The 19,974-nt window shown below is 35.6% G+C and overlaps 1 protein-coding gene across 3 annotated transcripts in view; it reads right to left on the bottom strand.

Annotated features, from left to right (window-relative positions):
• Positions 1-19,974, bottom strand: part of RAPGEF6 (Rap guanine nucleotide exchange factor 6) — a 226,782-nt gene that overhangs the window by 137,232 nt on the left and 69,576 nt on the right. For all 3 annotated transcript variants that reach the window (XM_043912175.1, XM_043912173.1, XM_043912174.1), the window contains exon 6: positions 1,068-1,211. In XM_043912175.1, the coding sequence (XP_043768110.1) occupies positions 1,068-1,211 (144 nt within the window). The remainder of the gene's footprint in view (positions 1-1,067; positions 1,212-19,974) is intronic.

Below are 19,974 nucleotides of genomic sequence, written 5' to 3'. Positions count from 1 at the left end.
AGCCAAAAAACAAAACAAAACAAACCATTAAATAATAAAAACAGGAAATGAACTTTATGTAATAAAAAATTTGAGGACTACTTCATATGTTATTGTTTGTTGTCAGAATGTGCTCAATCAAAGAAATGAGGCAAATAATAACTAAATCCTTATAGCTGCTCAAATTTAACATTCTAACACAAACAACTCCCTAAATAATCCTCCTTATTTCTAAGATGGAATGAATTTGTTTCTGACAACCAAAAGAATATATACCCTTGGGAATTTTGATACCCTAAATCTCTAGGCTGTTTTTATATTTTGAGGGATCAAGTTTCCTTTGAAAACTTATAAAACATACCTGGATTTATTCTTTCTTAAATTATCCTTATTTCTTAATTTAACTATTGTGTTAGTCAAAAAGTTTGTTCAAGTTTTTCCTGTAAGACCATATGGGAAATCCAGATAAAACTTTTTGGCCAAACCAATACTTTTCAATCTGAAAAGTGGCATCTATCATTTCAATATTAAAGACTTGAAAAGATTTTCTGGTTTTATGGAAGTTGTTTATTTTATCATCTTTCAGTATTTGCCTGTGAAAACATACCTTTAACACTTGCATACATTTCTGTACTAGCATACAGTAGCATAACTGCCCCACACCTGAAGGGAAGAATTGACGTATTTTTTATTTCTTTTGTATGCCTTAGGGCATAAAAGAAAAAAAAGCTCCCAAACGAGTCTATTTTCTGAGTTTTTGGGCACACATGCACTCAGGGCATACTATTCAAGCAACAAAAAGGTAAGAAAATCCACAAGCATGTCTAAAAAGATACATTAAAAAAAATTCTTTTACACCATTTAAACAAAAACAAATACCCCATTGGTAACAGTATTTCTATTAAAGTCAACACAGCAGAAACATTTTTAAAAATTATATAGATATCTTTACGTGCCCCCAAACTTTTATGTGTAGAGCCCCAACTGTTTATTACCAAAAATATATGCTGATATTACCTAAAATATGTGTGTTCATACTATATATGAACATTAAGGAATATCAATGAAATGTTCCAAAATATACTCACAGAAAGATAGCTGTTAATGTCCACATCATCAGTAATAGTCTGGCGTTCTCCTTTGCAATTAATTTTCCGAAACCTTCTTCGAGACTGTCTGGCAGGAATTTCTCTTTGTAGAATATTATCTTCATTATCTTTGGAATTCTCTACCTGAAACACATGTTCACATTCCTGATTAAACATCCAATTTTTCCATATTGCTGACAGTCTGTGTAGTTTTAACAGGCTCATAAGGAGGCTTCATTTACTTCAAGCAAGAAACTGCCTCAAGAAAATAGTCTGTATAGGACAATGCTCATGAGTACAAAAAGATTAAAGGTGACATTATAAAGATCTGGAGACCACAGCTTCCTCCCAGGAAATAGTCTTTCTTGCTTACATGAGCATACATCCTCCTAAGTAAGTCACTTACCAGAAATGAAGGCTGTTAACTGCACCTACACATTCAATAATCTCAACATCTGAGCTAGTCTAATTACAAACTGCCTCGTTATACACATATTTAGCAAACAACTATGGTTATGCCTTCAGTGAACTGCTAACCAATGAAACAAAAATGCTTTATGTGTTATTCTTTGATGTCCATCTTAATGTGTGAAAACAGTCAAGAGTAAATAAGGTTGGCATCTTCTAAGGAGGAAGGGAAATTAACATTTACTGAGGGCTTTAGGCCAGCATGCATATACATTATACTAAACAGTTTACACAACAGCCCTGTAATCAGGTATTACTATTTCCAATTTAAGGTGAACAAGGGAAAATCCAAAAAGACCAATGACTTCCCAGTCTCATAACAGTGATACTTATTAAAGGTGATCTAGAATGCAAGCCTGTTTTCAAAACTTATGCCACTGATACAAGACTACATTGCCAAGGGAGGGGAGGAGGGGAAGGAGAGAAATAGGTGAGGGATATTAACAACTACAAACACCCAGCTGTAAACTAATGACTCGTGGATGTGAAACGCACAGGGTGAAGAATATAGTCAATAAATATGTAATAACACTGTATGGTGACAGGTGGTAATAGGACTTACTGTGGTGATTATTTTAAAATGTACAGAAATACCAAATCACTACTTTGGGTAAGAGAACTAACCTAACACTTAGGTTAGTTCAACTTAAGTGTTTTAGGTTGATTATACTTCAAAAACAAACAAACTCACAGTAAAACAGATCAGATTTGTCGTTCCTAGAGACGAGGGCTGAGGGGAGAAGAACAGAACTGGAGGAATCCACCTTCCTAAATTCAGACTATACTACAAAGCTACAGTCAACAAAACAGTATGGTACTGGCACAAAAATAGAAAAATAGAGCAAATGGAACAAAACAGAAAGCATGGAGATAAATCCTTACACCTATGGACACTTTAACTTTGACAAAAGAGGCAAAAATATACAATGGAGAAAAGAGTTTCTTCAACAAGTGGTGTGGTTTTCCAAAAACTGATGAACTATGTATAAAAGAATGAAATTAGAACACTTTCTAACACCATACACAAAAATAAACTCTAAATGGGTTAAAGACCTAAATGTAAGACTAGAAGCTATAAAACTCTTAGAAGAAAACATAGGCAGAACATTCTCTGACATAAATCATAGCAAGATCCTCTATGACCCATAACCCACAGTAATGGAAATAAAAACAAATAAATGGGACCTAATTAAGCTTAACAGATTTTGCACAACAAAGGAAACTATAAGTAAGGTGAAAAGATGGCACTCAGAATGGGAGAAAATAACAACAATGGGAACATCTGCAAATAATTAATCTCCAAAATATGCAAGCAGTTTATGCAGCTGAGTAACAGAAAAACAAACAAGCCAATCAAAAAAGTGGGCAGAAGACCTAAACAGACACTTATCCAAAGAAGACATACAGATGGCCAATAAACAAATGAAAAGATGCTCAACATCGCTTATTATCAGAGAAATGCAAATCAAAACCACAGTGAGGAATCATCTCACACTGGTCAGAATGGCCATTATCAAAAAGTCTACAAACAATAAATGCTGGAGAGGCTGTAGAGAAAAGGGAACTCTCTTACACTGCTGGTGGGAATGCAAACTGATAAAACCACTATGCAGAACAGTATGAAGTTTCCTTAAAAAAACTAGGAATAAAACTACCACACGACTCAGCAATCCCACTACTGGGCACATACCCTGAGGAAACCAGAATGGGAAAAGACATATCACATGTATCCCAATGTTCACTGCAGCACTATTTACAATAGCGAGGATATGAAAGCAACCTAGATGTCTACTAGCAGATGAATGGGTAAGGAAGTTGTCATACATACACAAAATGGAATATTACTCAAAAGGATGAGAATGCAAAAGGAATATTACTCAAAAGCTATAAAAAGGAACACATTTGACTCAGATTTAATGAGGCAGATAAATCTAGAGACTATTAAACAAAGTGAAGCAAGTCAGAAAGAGAAAGACAAATACTGTAAATTAAGGCATATATATGGAATCGAGAAAGATGGTACCAATGATCCTACATGCAGAGCAGCAAAGGAAACACAGATATAGAGAACAGATCTTTGGACTCGGTGGGAGAAGAAGAAGGTGGGATGATCTGAGAGAATAGCACTGAAACATATGTTACCATATGTAAAACAGACAACCAGTGTGAGTTTGATGTATGATGCAGGGCACCCAAAGCCAGTGCTCTGTGACAACCTAGAGGGACAGGTTGGGGGGAGGTGGAAGGGACACATGTATAACTATGGCTGATTCATACTGATGTATGACAAAAACCATCACAATATTTTAATTATTCTCTAATTAAAATAAATAGATTTAAAAAAAGAAAAAAAAGGAGGAACCTCCAGTTATAAGACAAATAAGTACTAGGGATGTAATGTCAACATGATAAATAAACACTATCGTACACAACTGAGTGACACACATGTTATATATGAAAGCTGTCAAGAATAAATCCTAAGCATTCTCATCACAAGAAAAACATTTTTTTCTATTTCTTTAACTTTCTATCTACACGAGATAATGGTTGGTCACTAAATTTATTGTGCTTTATCACTTCATGAGGTAAGTCAAATAATTATGCCTTAAATTTATACCGTGCTGTATGTAAATTGTATAAATTTATATATATACAATAAATAAAACTGGAAGGATAATAAATATTTATTATTATCCCATAAAACTGGAAGGAAAGAAAAAGACTACCTTGCCTATCTACTAAAAATTACAAATTACACCGTAATTTTAAAAAATCACTTTTACAGAGGCATACTGACATGTTCTAAAGTAGACTTATAATTAACCTCACATTCAATAAATAACAAATAACAATTTCAGCTTTTTCCCACAATTACTTCTCCTGCTAATGTTTTATCACTTGCTGATATCAAAATTTTCCTAGTCATTCAAGAATGAAATTTCAACATTTCCAACTCCTCTGCTTGTCTTCCAAATCTTATCTTCAATCATTTCTTCAAAACTGTCAAATGATTTTTTAGAAATTCCTTTCATGATGCCTTTTTTTTCATTCCCACTACCATCATTCCTTAGTCAAGCCTTAATCACTTCAGTCCTAAACTTACTGCTTCTGTCATGATCTTCTCCAATTCCATCTGGCACGGTCAGGTAAATCACCTAGATAAAACACTATGTCATCCACTGTTCAAAATGCTACAATGGACCTCTAATGGATACCAAATAAATTTTACACTATTACATTTGATATCCCAAGCCACATTTGCTCCATTGCTGAAATATTTTTAGCACTTTATCTTACACAAGGAAGTCTGGAGAAACTGCTCCCACATCCTCCTCCCCACAAAAAATCCTCTCACATAAAAGCTCCAATGAGATATGCAAAACTTCCTGATGATTTCTCAGAAAAAACCGATGTCTGAACTGTTCTGTTTCCAGTGTGAGTGTTCAAGGGTAAGCAGCAGTCAGGCCACTGTGACTGTTCACGGTTCCCGACTCTGGCCCTCTGGTGTGAAGACCTGGCTCACTTGAAAAGACCCTGATGCTGGGAAAGATTAAAGGTGGGAGGAGAAGGGGACGACAGAGAATGAGATGGTTGGACAGCATCACCGACTTGATGGACATGAGTTTGAATAAATCCCGGGAGTCGATGACAGAGAGGGAGGCCTGGCATGCTGCAGTCCACGGGATCGCAAAGAGTCGGACATGACTGAGCGACTGAACTGAACTGATACATAAGTAACTTACATTCTGCTAAGCAACTTTACCTATGTCAATTTCTGTTATCCTATCCATTTTATCTTCATATGCTGAAATACTACCGATCATGTAAGAACATCACAATTGCCATCTCTTCAATAACCACAGGAGACATTCCTCTGACTGGTTTACTATGTGTACACAACCCAGAGTTCTCATAAATAGGACTGCTTTCAGGTCTTTGCATTCATTTGTATTATTTCTGCCTGAAAGTCATTCCTCCTCTGCTAAAATCTTGGCAAGCTATATATACCTTGTAACCCAGTTCAACTAACCCTACCTCTGCCCCAAGAAGGCACCACCCCTTCTGCAGCACTAAGTATATCAGCTGTAATTATAGATAAGCCCACCTCACTACAAGTTCCCTAGTATAAGAACTGCATTATATTTATATTCATCTTTGCTCACTTATTAAAAATGTTTCCCAAAATGGGCATTAAATTCTTTCTTTCTCCCTAAAGATTTTAAGCCCTTTCAAGTATGCGTAAGATACTCAACAAATATACAGGCAGGCAGAATAACTTACTGAATATTACTTTTCTGAAAGATATAATCCAGAAGACACAGGGGTTGGCAGTCTAATTCAAAACTACAGAATTTTGTACAGGTAGCAAATACATGTCACCTCTTTGAGATTCAATTCCTCTTCTAAAAAATGATCTTATCTACTAAATCACTACACTAGGCCAAGTATCAGAAACTATAAGTTATATCCTTTAAGGCTCACAACATAGCTACTCTTTCTGTTAACAGATGGTATAGAGCCTCATAAAACTTTTTATTTCACACAAATGGATGAGTAACAATTCAAAAAACTAAGTGTGACTAAAAAGTTCATTGCCTTCATACCATTCTATCCCACAGGATATGCTAGATTATTTAGGTGAAATTCCAATATAATGATTCATAGATCTTTTAATATCTACCACGTATCCAGCAAAAACAGTGACTTAAATGATAAAGGATTTTCAAGACAGAAATAGTAGTAAATTAAAACTAGGAAAGGAGTTTCTAAGCCTCAAAAATATGGGGGAAAAGTACCAAATGAATAGAAAGCAGCAAACAATGTATAAAAGAGTAAACTCTCGCTGAATACAACTGAAACGTGAGATTAGGTTTAAAAAGTGAAATCTCGTAAACACATACTGAAATGGCACAAAAGTAGGAATCCAAATGCAAAGAATGAAGTGAAGGCAAAATGCCAGGAAGTAGGCTAGTGACAAAGACCCAACCTACCAAATGATTTCTCAACTTTAAAGGCAAGACTTTCCACTTTGATGGTTAGAGAATCCACTAAAGACAGGGAATACATAAGAGACTCACTCATCTCCAAGAGCGACATCCTCACTGCAAGGTTTAAGTCTATCCTGCAGAAGGGAGAGGAAGAAAAACTGCTTGGCACTGAGAGAAGACCTGCTGAGGGTGGGGGAAATTCAAGACAGAGGCCATCCTTAACGCAGGTCTGTAGTTTTAATTCATTACACTTTAAGTGTATAAGAAAACTCAAAGAATTTTAGGACAAAAAACATACATACATGCAAGAGACAAAAATAAATCTAAAACCTCTTTGCAAGAATGCAACTTTAACCCAAACCTCAAAGAATCCCCACACCTAAAAGTTCAAGACACATGAAGTGACAAATAACTGCCCCCCATGAAAACCCCAAAACTAAAAACAGAAAGAAAGAAAAAAAAAAAACCAACCTCAACTACAACAAAACCTAAGAGACACGATGAACAACTATGGACAGAAAAGGTAGCAGAATCACATCTGCAAATATTCCAATATATTGGAAGTATCAGAAAATATAAAGCTATGATAAAGAAAAAAACTTTAAACAAACAAAAAAAAACTTGAAAATGAGCCAGAGATTATAAATAGCAACCAAACAGATAAAGACCAGAAAAAAAAAGAAAAAAATCCTCCCCAAGTGCCCTCCCTCCCCACCGCCAGGCTAGCAAATAGTGAGTAACAAGAAATAGCCGTCTACATTAGAAAGAAGGATGAGAACATGGAGATATATCCTGTCTGAAACACAAGGGCACAGAGAAGGCCTAAAAGTGAGGGTGGAACAGGAACACCCAGAAAAGTTTTTCAAAAAACCAGTCTCCGCCCTGAACACAAAAGCAACAGTAGAGAAAATTGAAACTACTGACCTAGCTCACTTCTATCAGAAGAGATGTGTTCCTCTCCAGGCCTAAACACTATCTACCTTCTGTCTTTACTGCCCTAATACACAATATTTGGTATCAAATACTAAACAGTAACTCACATAAAAATAAAAAGAATTAAAAAAAAAATACTCAATCCACTGACAAGAGACAAAGCAATCAACAGAGCAATCGATGAAAATTAAGAAAGACCCAGATCAACATCAGACAGAATTTAAAACTATAATAAACATGGTAATGGTTCAGCAGAAAATGTGGACCATATAACTAGACAGATGGAACAGACATAAGAAAGGTATTAGAGCAAAATGAAAGTGTCAGAAACAAAAACGTGGTACTAAAGATGAAGAATGCCTTTGATCACTAGACCTGATGCAATGAAGTCAACAGAAACTACCCAAAGTGAAAGAGAGAAAGTAAAAAAGAAAAATGAAGCAGAATAGGTGTTTAGATAGTCAGATACTTATAGGAGCCAATTTTATGAGCCCAGTTCATAACATCCTTCATGAAGAGCGGCAGATAGTCTGCTCCTCATGACTAGCAGAAAGCTTCTACACAAAAACACATGCTTGACTGCATGTATTCTCCCTTCACCCAAATCACAAACATACTGACCTTCCTCCCTGCCTCTTTGGAGCAGTTTCTTAGAGCTACCTGAGGTGCTATCTCCCGGGTTATAGTCCTCACTTTGTCCAAATAAAACTTAACTCGAAACTCTCACATTGTGTGTTTTTTAAGTCAACATTAAGAACTAACTAAACAGAGAATTAGTGAATTAGGAAAACAGAGCTAAAAAATAGTAGTGTGGAGTACAAAGTCAGAATGAGATGGAAAAGAAGAAAAAAATCTTAATATAGAGAATTAGCTGAAAATACTTAACACATTTAAACCAAGTTCAAGAAGGTGATAACAGAAAAATGAAGATGATGTCCAAAGAGAAAATAACTGAGATTATTTTTACTAAGCTATTCTAAAATGTCCAAGAAAGGGACTTCCCGGTGGTTCAGTGGTTGAGAATCCACCTTCGAGCACAGGGATGTGGGTTTAGTCACTGGTTAGGGAATTAAGACCACATGCTCTGGGGTAACTAAGACCACATGCTCTGGAGCCAGTGCTCCTTAACTACAGAAGCCCCTGTGCCACGACAATGACCTAGCACAGCCAAAGTAAAACACAAAACAGCCCAAAACTCTCCAGCAAATCTGAAGCAGTATATTTAGGTTAGGTAGTTAGAATAGGAAACAGGAGTCCAAAATGGTGGTGGCTAAAAGACAGGGAAGGGAAAAGCCTGCAAAAATAGAACAAAGGAAGGTGTGAGGACCTCAGGTAGAACAAACAGCACTCCTGGCTAGCCCAATTTACATCGGGCAGGCCCAGGGGGAGGAAAAAACATAAAACGAGGAGCCAAAGGGCTCTCGATCTCTTTCTCTCTCCTGCGCGCTGGTTCGCGTCTTTGGCTCGACATGCCCTCACGCCTGGAGGATGGATTCTCCTGTTATTTTCTAAATAAAATAGAGCTGTAACACTGATTTGTCTAAGAGCTATAACACGGTCTGTTCGAGACCTGAGAGCTATAACGTGGTCTGTACAAGACCCAAGAGCTGTGACGCACCAAGGGCTTTAATGTCCGTCACTTCAAATCTTTGTTATGACGAGACAGAACCGAGGAGAATACACTCGCTGACACTTAGAAACTACAACTGCAAATTCACACAGAAAAGATAAACAGATTTTCAGTGCAGCCAGAAGAGAAACAAAGATCAGCTATAAAGGAAAAGCAATTAAAAGAATAACTGACCTCTCAAAAAACAGTGGATACCAGAAAACAGTATACATTGACTATTGATAAAAAAATGATTATTCTCCTAAAAGTGCATTCATAGCAAAATAATCCTTAAGAATAATACAAAATAAAGCTATTTTCAGGCAAAAGAAAGAAAAAGAAAAAAACAATATACCCAGCTGAAATGTTTACCAACAAAATCCCTTTCTTAAAGAAAAATTTAAAGGATGTGCCTCAAGATGTAACACAAATGGTACCATAAGTAAGTATTTCTCAAATTCAAGAAATAACTAAAAGCAAAGAAACGTTAAATACATGGTTAAACTGAGCAAACAAAGACTGCATTAAATAATACTATAAGACAAAACTTGTGAAATCAGTAAGTATTACTAAAACACTGGTCAAAAGCAGTTACGTTTTGTTAATAGTCACCAGTAATAACCTTTTATCAACTCTGCTAACTTATTAACTTTAGTTATTTTTAAGTAGCCTAGAATTAGCATGAAAAGAATAGACCAAATACACTATCTAACGGAGTATTGGGGGAGGGAGTTAAGAGTGGAAAAAAGAACATACTATCTTATATAGAGAGCAAAAATAATAAGAGAAAAAAACAGAATATATACAAATGACATAATGTGGTAAAAGTAAACCCAAACCTGTCAGCAATCACAATGGATGTAAATGTAAGAATCTTTTCAGGTTAAAAAAATAAATCTTCCATCAAATGCAGAAAAAGAGTTAACAGCCTTCAAGTAGTAAGGCCCACAGAACTGTTGTTCAGTTGCTAATACGTGTCCAACACTATGCAACCCATGGACTGTAGCTCGCCAGGCTCCTCTTGTCCACGGGGTTTTCCAGACAAGAATACTGCAGTGTGTTGCCATTTTTTTCTCCAGTAGATCTTCCCGACCAAGGGATCTAACCAAAGTCTCCTGCATTAGCAGACAGATTCTTTACCACTAAGCCACCTCTGAAGCCCCAAGGCCCACAGAATCTGGATACATAAATGAAAAGAGAGTCCTAGAAATTAAATCACAAGGTAACATCTCACTACAAAATAATGAAAACAAGAATCCTAAATTCAGTTATCAAGTTAAGCCTAGAAGAACAGAAAAAAATATAACAAATAGCTCTGGTCAAGCCTTTATTGGTTATGTAAGGGGCTTTCCTGGGCAGTGGTAAAGAATCCACTTGCCAATGCAGAAGATGCAGATTTGATCTCCCAGTCAGCAAGACCCCCTGGACACGGAAATGGCAATTCACTTCAGTATTCTTGCCTGGGAGATCCCATGGGCAGAGGAGCCTGGCAGAGTGCAGTCCATGGGATCACAGAATCGGACACAACTTTAACAACTAAGCACAGCACATTCCCCATCACTAAAAACAGACTCCTAAATGTTGAAAATAGTGCTACCATTAACAGTCATGGCCTGTGTTATGGGATTTGTGTCTGTTAAATTACACCACAGCCTTTAAGTAGTACAAAGGGTAGTTTACTATTATAAAAATCTATTAATAATCATATTAAGAGATCAAAGGAGAAAAAAGCACAGATCACTGTAACAAATGTAGAAAAAAAGGTTTTAATCAATTTCAACATCCCCTCTTGCTAAAAGCTGCCCTGGTGGCTCAGACAGTAAAGAATCTGCCTGCAAAGTGGGAGACCCAGGTTCGATCCCTGGACTGGGAAGATCCCCTGGAGAAGGGCATGGCAACCCATTCCAGTATTCTTGCCTGGAGAATTCTATGGACAGAAGAGCCTGGCCGGCTACAGTCCAAGAGGTCAAAGCCAGACACCACTGAGCGACTAACACTCACTTTCTGCTAAAAAAATTTTAACACTATTTTTTGATAGTCAAGCTATCCCTTTTAAGTTACAAACTTCTGACGAATTCTCCATAGTTTTTTGGTATTTCTTTGCTTTCTGACACTAACTGCTAGCCTAATACATTTCCTACTTCACACGGGATATAATCTATTATTTCCTTGGTGGCTTAGCTGGTAAAGAATCTGCCTGCAATGTGGGAAACTTGGGTTCGATTTCTGGTTTGGGAAGATCCCTTGGAGAAGGGAAAGGCTACCCACTCCAGTATTCTGGACTGGAGAATTCCATGGACTGTATAGTCCATGGGGTCGCAAAGTCGGACACGACTGAACAACCTTCACTTTCACTCTATCATTTTAGTGGGGAAATAACATTTACTGATCATAATCTGGAATCGCTCTTATAGCCACAAAGAATTACTAAAACTACTTTTCAATGAACAGCCCTAAGAAACACACTTTTTCATAAAGTGAACCAACTTGGGAAATAATTTTAAGACAAATGATGATACATTCTATTCAAATTTTGCCCTTTGGCTTTACTTAGTCATTGGGGGAAAATGACTCTGAAAGATCATAATATATATGTTATTAACTGTATTATATTAATTACAATTTGTAAATTTAATTACATCCAATTAAATGTTATCTTAATGACAAATAATTTCTCTTCATACTATACACATGTATGTTGTATTTACATATGTAATAGCTTTAACCATATTAACATTACCATCAATTTCCTGATACTACATAATCTTGGTTCCCAATGATGTATGTATAGATCATTTATAAATTTATGTATATATTAGCTATAATTATATGTGACATACACATAATCATGTGTGTCTCTACAGACACATATAAAAATATTCTATAATATTGCCCTTACTACTAAAAATTAAACTACTGACTCCTTCTCTCCTCATGGATACCCCATTAAAAAGACATGGACAAAATACTCTTTTTTTTTTTTTACTTCATAGTTTTTTTATTATAATACTGTCTTTTAAAGTCAGCAGACTACATCATGCAAAATGACAGGCTGGATGAAGCAAAGCTAGAATCAAGATTGCCAGGAGAAATATCAATAACCTCAGATACGCAGATGATACCACCCTTATGGCAGAAAGTGAAGAGGAACTAAAAAGCCTCTTGGTGAAGGTAAAAGAGGAGTAAAAAGCTGGCTTAAAACTCAACATTCAAAAAACAGAGATCACGGCATCTGGTCCCATCACTTCATGGCAAACAGATGGGGAATAAATGGAAACAATGACAGACTTTTATTTTCTTGGGCTCCAAAATCACTGCAGATGGTGACTGCAGCCATGAAATTAGAAGATGTTTGCTCCTCGGAAGAAAAACTGTAACAAACCTAGACAGCATCCTAAAAAGCAAAGACATCACTTTGCCCACAAAGGTCCATATATTCGAAGCTATGGTTTTTCCAGTAGTCATGTACAGATGTGAGAACTGGACCATAAAGAAGGCTGAGCACTGAAGAATTGATGCTTTCGGTGTTGGAGAAGACTCTTGAGAGTCCCTTGAACTGCAAGGAGACCAAACTAGTCAATCCTAAAGGAAATTAAACTGAATATTCATTGGAAGGACTGAAGCTGAAGTGCCAATGCTTTGGCCACTGGACACGAAGACCCAACCCATTGGAACAGACTGATGCTGGGAAAGACTGAGGGCAGGATGAGGAGATGACCAGATGAGAGGGCTGGATGGCATCATCGACTCAATGGACGCGAGTCTGAGCAAATTCCAGGAGTGACTGAAACACAGGGAAGCCTGGCATGCTGCAGTCCATGGGGTTGCAAAGAGTCAGACATAACTGAGCAACTGAACAACAACAAAGTCACCAGAAATAAAAATTCCCGGTAGAATTAAGCCAACTATTTTACATATATTAAATTCACTTGGTTTTTTAAAGAGTACATTTTTTTCTTTTTTCTGAATTATTATAACTATTTTTAAAACTTACTAGGTTCCATGAAAGAGCTCATCTTTCTCAGGTTTGTTCAAGCCCTTGCTTTTTCATTGTTCCAAACGCATTAGGCACAAAACAACTACCATTCTGATGGTAGTTTTCATTAGAATCTAATTAAATTTATAAGATAATCTAAGGAAAAGAAATACCTTTATGAATGATAAAGGTCCTCCTTATTTGAGGACGTGGCATCTCATTTTTTATTCAAGTTGAATTTTTTGGTTTTTGAGAGTATTTAAAAGCAAAGTCTTTGAAAATTTGTTTGGTTTATGCTAAAGTATTATATATGCATGCATGTGTGCGTGCAAAGTCACTGCAGTTGTGTCTGACTCTACAACCCTACGGACTGTAGCCCACCAGGCTCCACTGTCCATGAGATTCTACAGGCAAGAATACTGGAGTGGGTTGCCATGCCCCACTCCAGGTATCTTCCAGACCCAAAGATTGAACGTGTCTCTTTTATCTCCTGCACTGGCAGGAAGGTTCTTTACCACTAGTGCCACCTGGGAAGCTCAGGATTAAATACAATCATTGTAGAAACTATTACCTGACATAAACATTGGGGTGGCCAAAAAGTTCGAGTTTTTCTGTAAGACATTATGGGAACATTACGGGAAAACCCAGACAAACTTTTTGGTCAACCCAATTTTATGTCAGGTCAGTTTCTTAATCTCCATAAGACAATCTGCTGGGATTTTCATGGGGATTATATTGAATTTTATATCAATATGGAGACAATTTATATCATAAAAATTGATTCTTTCAATTAATTCAGAGCTAAGGAAGAGCCCAAATTTTTTTTCTGGTTTTCTGTATAGAGATCTCCTATACTTTGGTTAGATTTATTCTGATGTATATGGATGTTTTAACATAAGTGCTTACTAAATTGTTTTTCTAATATTTTATTACTCATAAATACAAATAGAATTGATTTCTATTTGTATGAACAAGTACTGAAAGACCTTGCTGAAATGATTATTAATTCCTAGAGTTCACAAGCAGTTTTCTATTTTCTATATGCAAATCACATCATTTGTGACAGTTTTATATTTTCATGTCATATCTTTTTCCTCTCGCCTAAATGCACTCTTACAAGGTTTTTTAGACATTGGATTTGGAATTGGTGAGCTCTAACATATTCCCAAGTGCCAGGAGAAGGTTTTGAATGTTTACTGCAGGGTTTGTGCGGATACTTTTAATAAGGTTCTGAATGTTTCCCTCTTTCCCTATCTTGCTACGTTTTAAAAGTCCTCATGAATGAACTTTGAGTATTATCAAGTGATTTTTCTTTGTATCAATAGAGATGATCATCTCACTCTTTTCCCTAAAGATAGTAATATAATGAATCACACTGATTTTCAAATACTATATCAATCCCACAACTCTGGAAATAAATTCAACTTTGCCAGATATGTACATATATATGTATCACTAGGATTTCATTTTCTAACATTTGAAGATTTTAAAATATACTTTCATTAAAAAAAAAAAATGACCTGTAATACCCCTTCTGAGTAACATTGCTAGGTTTTGCTTTCAAAATTAAACTGGGCTCTTACACAATGTTATATGTCACCAATATTTCAATTTAAAAAAATTAAACTAGGCTAAGGAAACATATTCAATTTTTCTCTGTTTTCTGTTAGACTTTATGTGTAATTTCTTCTTTAAATGTTTAGAAAATTTATCAGTGAAACCATGTGGGTCAGAATTTCTAAATGAGAAGGTCTTTAATTTCAGGTTCATTTTCTTCCTAGATATTGGATTATGCAGATTTTCTATTTCTGTAAGGGTGTGTGCCAGTTTTGTTAAGCTGTGTACCTTGAGGAATTTGACTCTAAAATTTCAAATTTATTTGCTTAAAATATTCATAATATCCTTTCTTTTACTTTTTTTTTTTAAGTTCATTAGATCCATAGCACAATTTTTTTTTTATTCCTGACACTGGTTATGTAATATCTGTTTTGTTCTTTATTTTTGACAGGGACTTATCAATTTTATTATTCTTTTTGGAGAACTAACATGCCTTTGCTGATTCTTAAGTCTGATTGACAGGTCATTGATATTAATATTTATCTTTATTATTTCTTTGCTTCTCATTTATGTATAGAGAGCATTTATGTATAGTTTGCTGCTCTAATTTCCTGATGTGAAAACTCATGTAATGTCAGCCTTTCATCCTCATAGTATTAAGGTTTAAATGCTGCCTTTCTTGCTCAGCAAGGAAGATATAAGCTGAATTCCACGTTTTGATATGTCATCTTCATTTAGCTAAAAATATTTTCTCATTTTCACAGCGATTCTTCTTTGACAAGTGATTTAATGTACACTCCTAAATTTCAAAAGTTGTATTCTGTTGCAGTTCTGTTTTTGTAATTGTTTTTTAAGTTAATTCCATGGTGGTCAAAAACTATAAATTGTAAAATTTAAAATCTTTTTTGAGCTTGATGTTCCACCTATGGTCAACTTTTAAAAATATTCCATGTATACTTGAAAAGCAGATGTATTCTATATAACTATTATGCAGAGCGTTGTTTCCCTAAACTTCATGAACCAACCTCTGCTAGCTTCAAACATATCTTCTGCAGCTTTCTCACTTCTTCTAGCTAAAAGAAGAATTCACAGAATTAAAGACAGCTCGGACCTTGCACTAGATTATGTTTTGGCTTAAAGGAATGTCATAGTTGGTTTGATATTCTCTACAGGCTATTAAAACTTTCACCTTATAAGCAATAAGGCAGCTTCATTTTCTTACCATTCATATGTTCACTGTAAAGATTTTTCATTTCCTTTGAAAACTTGTCCTTTGCCATCACAACTTGGCTAGGTGTTTGGCACCAGAAGCCTAGCTTTCAGCCTATCTTAACTTTCAACATGCCCTCCTCACTAAGCTTTAATCATTTCCAGCTTTTGATTTAATGTGAGAGATGTACAACTGTTCCTTTCACTTGAGCACTTAGACGCCATAGTAGGGTTGCTAACTGACCTAATTTCAATATTGTTGTGTCTTAGGGAAGAGGGAAGCCTGAGGATAGGAAGAGAGATGGGGGAACAGTCAGTTTGGTAGAGCAGTCAAAACACAACATTTATCGACCATCTTATATGGCTGTGGTTCGTGGTGCCCCAAAACAATCATAATAGTAACATCAAAGATCAATGATCACAGATCACTGTAACATACATAATAATAAAAAATGGCACCAATGGACTAGCTTGATGTAGGGTTGCCACAAACCTTCAATTAAAAAAAAAATTATTAGGGATGTACAATTGAAAAAAAAAAAAAAGCATACCTGTAGGCAACACACGTTTGAAAGCAAAAAGTGTTAGTTATTCAGTCATGTCTGACTCTTTGCAACCCCATGGACTGTAGCCCACCAGGCTCCTCTGTCCACAGGATTTTCCATGCAAGAATACTGGAGTGGGTTGCTATTTCCTTCTCCACAGGATCTTCCCAACCCAGGGATTGAACCCAGGTCTTCTGCATTGCAGGCAGATTCTGTACTCTCTGAGCTACCAGGGAAGCCCAACACACATTTACATGCACCCAAATATTTATTCTGTCCGCTGTCCTTTGTTCCATATCTCTGTGCTTCCATCTGAGATTCTCTTCTGCCTGAAAAATTTTCTTTTAGTAAAATGAGTTCTGGTCTACTAATGAAACATTTTCTTAGCATCTATGTGAAAATGTTTAAATTCTGTAACTAATGAAGGTAAAATTACTGCTGTATTTTACCATTGCTCCTTTAGAAGTGTTTTTTTTTTTCTCTTTCTAGCTTTATGACTTTCTCTTTACTTTTGGTTTCAATAGTTTTGCTACGATGTGCTTATGCATAAGTTTGTATTATCCTGTTAGAGTTTATGTTTATCCTGTAGAGCTTTAAAATCTGTAAAATGACATCTTTTTGGTTTTGGAAAAATTTCTTACTTATAATAATATGGTTATTCCCACCTGTCCTCTATGACTCCAATTATATAAGGATATGACCTTTTCACTCTGAGTCTCTCAAGGAAATAGAAATAAAAATGAAAACAAACAACTGGGACCTAATCAAACAAGCTTTTGCACAGCAAAGAAAACCATAAACAAAACAAAAAGACAACCTATAGAATGGGAGAAAATATTTGCAAATGATGTGACCAACAAGGGCTTAATTTCCAAAATATACAAACAGGTCATACAACTTGACAACAAAACAACAACCCAACAGAAAAAAGATCTGGAGACATTTCTCCAAAGAAGACATACAGATGGCCAACAAGCATGTGAAAAGATGCTCAACGCTACTAATTATTACAGAAACACAAATCAAAACTACAATGAGGTGTCATCTCAGAACGGTCAAATACATCTACAAATAAATGGTGGAGAGGGTGTTGAGAAAAGCGAACCCTCCTACACTACTCCGGCAAACAGTACAGATGTTCGTCAGAAAACTAAAAACAGCATTACATTATGATCCAGCATTCCCACTCATGGGTATCTAGCCAGACAAAACTATAATTTGAAGGATACATGCGTCCCCCTGTGTTCATAGCAATACTATCTACAATAGCCAAAACATGGAAGCAATCTAAATGTCCATCAATGAATGAATAAAGATGTGGTACATATACACAATAGAATACTTACACAGTCAAAAAGAGTAAAATAATGCCATTTGCAGTAACATGGATACAACAGAAGATTATCATACTAAGTGAAGTCAGTAAGAAAAAGACAAATACCATATGATATCACTTACATACAGAACCTAAACTATGACACAAATAAACTTATCTACGAAACAGAAACAAAACCACAGATAAAGAATAGACTGGTGGTTGCCAAGGGGGAGAGCAATGGGAGAGGGATTAATTGGAGTTTGGGATTAGCAGATACAAACTGGTACATGTAGAATGGGTAAGCAACAAGGTCCTACTGTATGGCACAGAGAACTGTATTTAATATTCTACAATAAACCATAATGGAAAATAACATGAAAAAGAATGTATATATGTATAACTGTGTCACTGTGTTATACACCACTAATTGTAAAATCAACTATATTTCACTGTTTTAAAAAATTAGTCCAGAAAATAAAATGAGGGGAAAAAAAAAAAACCAACAATTTTTTCACTCTATTGCCTATCTCCTATATTCCATTATATTTTATTTTTCCTTGGACCTGTACACAGTGGACCCTTCAGCATTGTGGGGCATAGTAGCACCTGACCCTCCATGCAGTTTAAAATCTGTTTATAACTTTACAGCTGGTCCTCTGTATCCTTAGCTCTGACATCCACAGATTCAACCAACTGTGGATCATGTAGTACTGTAGTATGCACAAAATAAAAATATACATGTAAGTGGACCTGTCCAGTTCAAACCACTATTGTTTAAAGAGGCGACTCTTCTCTTCTTCCTGCTTATCATTCAATTCCCTAAGTCTCTAGTCAGCTAAGTTTTACCTTCTCTTTAACCTAGATGAGATTTTATTTTCAGTTATGTTTCAAGTTGTAGAGTTTGGGATTAATTTTTTCATTTTATATTTTCTAATCTTCTGCTAAAATGTCCATATGTTATCTCCAATATTTGGATCTCCTGAGAGTTGGTTCATCGTCTGCTTTTTATTCTCTTTAGTTTCTGACCATTTTTGGATGTATTCCATAGGTTGATACGTATTGTATTCCATAGGCTGATATATTTCTACTATGGTTATTTTGCAAATTCTATCATTTCAGTGTGTATTCACTTATCCTTTGACAGAAAGTTGTTTGATAGGTTTAAAATTTTCAAGATGTAGCCTTAAGGTGGATTAAGCACATTCACATTTATTGGTATGACTAATCTATTTTCAGTCTCAATTCTGTGATAACGTTTTTAGGTGTATTTTGTTACACTTATTTCTCCGAGAAACAGGTATTCCTTGCTTTTTAATAAAAAAATATTTTTTGGTACCTAGGAAGACCTGTATTTTTATTTTAGGATTACTTCTGTACTTAAACCTTTTAAATGTCCTTTGATCCTTGTATTGTTTTCGTTTTATTTCTTACAATTATTTCTCACACTATTTTCTCTGACACTTTTTTCCCATTTCAAGACTAACAGAACAATGTATAAGCTTAAGCTGTACAACACTGTTGATACATTTACATATTACAAGGTGATTACCACCATAGCTTTAGCTAACAGCTCCATGTCACATAGTTAACATTTTTGTAGTGAGACGGTTTAAGATTTGCTCTCTTAGTGACTTTCACGTAAGTAACAGTATTTCTGACACTTTTATTCTATGTGTTCTTTTCATTTACTTGGTTCTTTCCTGACCTTCTTCGATACACCTTATTAAATTTTCATTTGACTTGATTTTCCCTGGGGGAACCTTATAATTCATTTTTTCCTAAAAGATTTGTTATCCATTCCTTACTAAATTCATACTTTTTCTACTCTTTTTTTTGGAGGGGGAGCATTTTCTTTTCTTGAGTTTTTAAATTTTTGATTCTACATGCTTTTTGTTTTTCAATATCCTGTTAGTTGACTGAATATATTTAATTCTGCCTGGAGTGTGGCCACACTTTTCATCTGCATGACTAAGATGGGGAGAATCTTTTTCTTAGCTGACACGTAAAAATGATCATTTTTATAGTACATAGATTTATCAAGTTTCCTTTTTTACCTTTTTGTGATACTAGGATGTCTTATGAAATCCCTCATTTAATAGCACCTCTTTTGTCAAATGGGCTTCCCTGACAGCTCAATTGGTTAATAATCCGCCTGAAATGCAGGAGATCCTGGTTTGATTTCTGGGTTGGGAAGATCTGTTGCAGAAGGGATAGGCTACCCATTCCAGTATTCTTGGGCTTCCCTTGTGGCTCAGCTGGTAAGGAATCTACCTGCAATGCAGAAGACCTGGGTTCCATCCCTGG

The sequence above is a fragment of the Cervus elaphus genome, chromosome 9, assembly GCF_910594005.1.
Source record: "Cervus elaphus chromosome 9, mCerEla1.1, whole genome shotgun sequence".
Lineage (NCBI taxonomy): Eukaryota > Metazoa > Chordata > Mammalia > Artiodactyla > Cervidae > Cervus > Cervus elaphus.
The sequence above is the reverse complement of the archived record's forward strand: the minus strand, read 5'-3'. Positions and strand labels throughout refer to the sequence as shown.